This window comes from Gracilinanus agilis, chromosome 2, assembly GCF_016433145.1.
Source record: "Gracilinanus agilis isolate LMUSP501 chromosome 2, AgileGrace, whole genome shotgun sequence".
NCBI lineage: Eukaryota > Metazoa > Chordata > Mammalia > Didelphimorphia > Didelphidae > Gracilinanus > Gracilinanus agilis.
This window is the reverse complement of record NC_058131.1, coordinates 315,168,872-315,172,706: the sequence shown is the minus strand read 5'-3', so window position 1 is coordinate 315,172,706 and position 3,835 is coordinate 315,168,872. Positions and strand designations below refer to the sequence as shown.

The following is a 3,835-nucleotide window of genomic DNA, read 5'->3' as shown; positions in this document are numbered from 1 at the left end:
CCCATAGTATTTGAGATTTGCTCCTTCAGCTCATCCCTAAGCAAGCACATAGAGGGTGAGGTAGAAGAAGAGAGGGGATTTAGCACCATTTTGTACCTGGATATATTTGATTTGGAGTCTGACATTTCCTAAAAGAGCTTCAATAGTCTGTAGATGCCACAGGTGATGATATTTGAAAGATCTTTGGAGGAGAACAACAGGACTGGAGAAAGATCAGTGTTGACCAGGTCTTTTAAAAAGAGAAGGAAAGTGGATCTTGAAAACTCCAAGCCAGTGAGGTTGATTTTTTGATTCAAAGCAAAATTCTAGGATACATCAATGTGGAGACAGATGGTTATTGAATATCTAGAAGAGTAAGCAGTGATCACAAAGGATCATTATGACTTCATCAAGAACAGGTACATTTTCTGGTGCCCCTGTGGCTGCTTTTTTTCCATCTTCCCTTTCTTCCTAACTCAACCTCTTGGAGCTGGTCAACAGAGACTCTTTCAGTAATGGCAGATGAGACCTACAAAAATCTGGTCTCCCGACGGAAAGACTCAATCTTTGTGAGAATAATTCAAAGGGAAATCCCAGCCAACATAATTTTTGAGGATGATTCGTGTTTTGCTTTCCATGATTCTTGCCCCCAAGCCCCAACTCATTTTCTAGTGGTACCAAAGAAACCCATTTCCTGCATGTCTGAAGCAGAAGATTGTGATGAAAGTCTCATTGGACACTTAATCATTGTTGGCAAGAAATGTGCCTCTGAGGTGGGCCTGAAGAAGGGATACCGGATGGTTATCAATGAAGGTGCAGATGGGGGACAAGCAGTCTTACATATTCATGTCCATGTACTTGGAGGCCGTCAAATGAACTGGCCTCCTGGATAAATCTATGGTGCTGGGAAGAATTTCCTTTTATCTTGGAAATAAGCAGGTCCACAACTTAAAATACGCTAAATTCAATGTACGTAACTGTTTTCTGTGAAATAGGAAATTGAGAGATCAGTTCATTATATACAGAATAAAAGATGCTATTGAAAAAAAATGCCAGACTAATCTTGTTTCCTTTTAGACAAAGCTTCTGAATCAGTGGGCCAGGAGATTTTTATAAAAATAGTTTAACTAGATTATTTTTTACACAGTGTTTGATAAACCATCTCATATCATTCATGTGAACATGACTGAGAGATGTGGCTAGACATTGATACAATTAGATAGATTTGGTCCTGGTTATATATAGTGCTTCTCAAAGGGCAATCATTTAAAAATTAATACCAAACTAGAAGGAGACCACCAGTGGAGACCCCAGGATCCTGTATATGGTTTGAAGTATTTAATATTTTTATCAATGAACATCTTGAGTAAAGGTATAGATGACACACTGATCAAATTTGCAAATGACTCCAAAGCTGTAAGGAACAGCTAACATACTATGTAACTTGACAGACTAGGATAGAAGAAGGAAATTAATATGATTTGATAGGAGTCAATGTAATAATGTCTTACACTTGTGTTAAAAAAGCTCAACTTATGAAGTGTGAGATGAGATAAAAGGTCTGGGGGTTTTAGTGACCTGAAAGGTGGTCAATGTGCATGTTAACTGCATGATGTGGTAGCCAAAACAGCTCATCTAATCTGCCACTATGTGGGGAGCAGCATGGCAACCTGGATTAAGGAAGTGATCATCTCCCTGGCCTTGGACTTGGTTAAACCACAGCCTACAGTCTCAAGGTCAGTTCTGGGCAGCATGGTATAGAAAGGACATTGATAAAAGATAGAAGACTTCCAGAGGAGGGCAGCCAGTGGCTCTACTTATAGATAGAATGTTGGGCTTGGAGCCAGGAAGAGTCCAGCCTAAATCCAGGCACCAAAATTACTAGTCTTATAACCCTGGGCAGAGCTTAGTACAGTGGTTGGCACACAGAAATGCTCATAAATGTATGTTGACTGACTGACCAGTACACACACACACACACACACACACACACACACACACACACACACACATATATATATATATATATATATCTTTCTCTTTTTTTAAACCTTTAACTTTTGTCATTTTGTTCAGAATTCTTAAAATATGAATATATTTTTAAAATTCAACATATCCATTGCTTTGTTCTATACCTTCTGTCTTAGAATTGATACTGATTATTGGTTCCAAGGTAGAGGGATAATGACTAGCCAATTGGAGTTAAGTCACACAGCTAGGAAGTGTTTGAGGCCAGATTTGACCTCGGGACCTCCTGTTTCCAGGCCTAACTCTGTATCCAGTGAGCCACGTCGCTTCCCAACCAATAGCTATCTTCAAGTGTTTAAGGGGCTATCAGGTAGAAGAGGGTTAGCCAGGTCACCTTGGTGGTGCAGTGGGTAGAGCACTGGGCTTGGAATCAGAAAGACTCATGTTCATGAGTTCAAATTTGGCCACAATCATTTATCAGCTGTGTGACCTTGGGCAAGTCACTTAATATGTTCAGCTCAATTTTCTCATCCATAAAATGGCAAACCACTCTAGTATCTTTGCCAAAAAAAAAAACCCAAATAGGGTCACTAAGAATCAGATATCACTGAGCAGAAACTCTCTACCTGTTGGTCTTTCTATATATTTGTCCATCTGTCTATCTTTCTATATATCTATCTGTCTATCAAAGAAAGGGTATGGGGGTGACTAGGTGGCTCCGTGAATAGAGAGCCAGGCCTAGAGTTGGGGGACCTCAGTTCAACTGTGGCCTCATACTTTCTAGCTGTGTGACCCTGAGCAAAATCACTTAACCTCAGTCGCCTGGCCATTTCTGCTCTTCAACAATCTCCAACAGTCTCTGTTCCCAACTTGCTACACTAGAGATTTGGGGCAATTTCTCCTTGACTGAGATCTAGAACTCTCTCAGTTGAGCTACATTCCCTCACTCCCAATAGGAAAGTTCCTTCACTTGGTATTATCTGGTATATATTCTTCTATGTATACTTTCTTTGGTTTCAATTTTGTCACCTATTTGAATAAATGGTTTTTATGGCTAAGGATTCTGTATTTTCATTATAGAACCAGTATTTGGTGGGAAAGGAGTCAAACCTTGGATATAAATTTGGGGTCTTCCTTTCCCCTATAATGAAATAGCAGTCAGAAGTTAGATTGAACCTGAAAACCACATCACTTAGACATATTATTTAAGAGAGCAGGTAAATATAATTCTAGCCTAGGAAGAGAAGAGAATGGCAAGCTTTTGGCCCCAATCTCCTGCTTCCCCTCCTGGCAGGAAATAGCTTCTTTTGGAGAAAAGTAGGGATAAAAAAGAGACTAGAAATGTCTCTTCTTCCTCCCTTTGAGCAATGCCACTTGCATGTGACATGTAAGGGAGAGCTCTCAAAATACTAACACCCCCTGGCTCCCTGGCCTCTGCTTCCTTGAAAACTTGAATTCTGCAAAAGAGGATCGTTTCATCTTTAAATAACTTAGTTATGGCTAAGCTAAATGATTTGCCTAGAGTCCCAAAGCTGTGTAACCTTCTGCAAGTCACTTTACCTTGATGGACCTCAGTTTCCAACTTTGTAGAACAGAGATAATACCTGCACTATCTACCTCATAGGATTATTGTGAGAAAGTGCTTCGTAGGGAGCAGCTAGGTAGTGCAATGGATAGAGTCAAGACTCCTCTTCCTGAGTTCAGATCTGGTGTCAGATATTTAATACCTGTATGACCCTGAGCAAGTCACTTCATCCTCTTTGTCTCAGCTTTCTCATCTATAAAATGAGCTGGATAAGGAAATGGCAAAGCACTCCAACATCTTTGCAAAGAAAACTCCAAATGAGGCCTGAAGAGTCAAACACTGCTGAATAATTGCTATCCTAGC

The 3,835-nt window shown here is 40.1% G+C and overlaps 1 protein-coding gene across 1 annotated transcript; it reads left to right on the top strand.

Moving 5' to 3' along the window:
• Window positions 1–494: 494 nt before the first annotated feature.
• LOC123235360 (histidine triad nucleotide-binding protein 1-like) lies at window positions 495–872 on the top strand. Its single transcript, XM_044661473.1, has one exon. It carries the CDS (start codon window positions 495–497, stop codon window positions 870–872), a length of 378 nt encoding a protein of 125 aa, XP_044517408.1.
• The last annotated feature ends 2,963 nt before the right edge of the window (window positions 873–3,835 follow it).

What these genes read in the sequence shown, in the direction of transcription:
- LOC123235360 (XM_044661473.1), top strand. Translation starts at nt 495, where the DNA reads ATGGCAGATGAGACCTACAAAAATCTGGTCTCCCGACGGAAAGACTCA.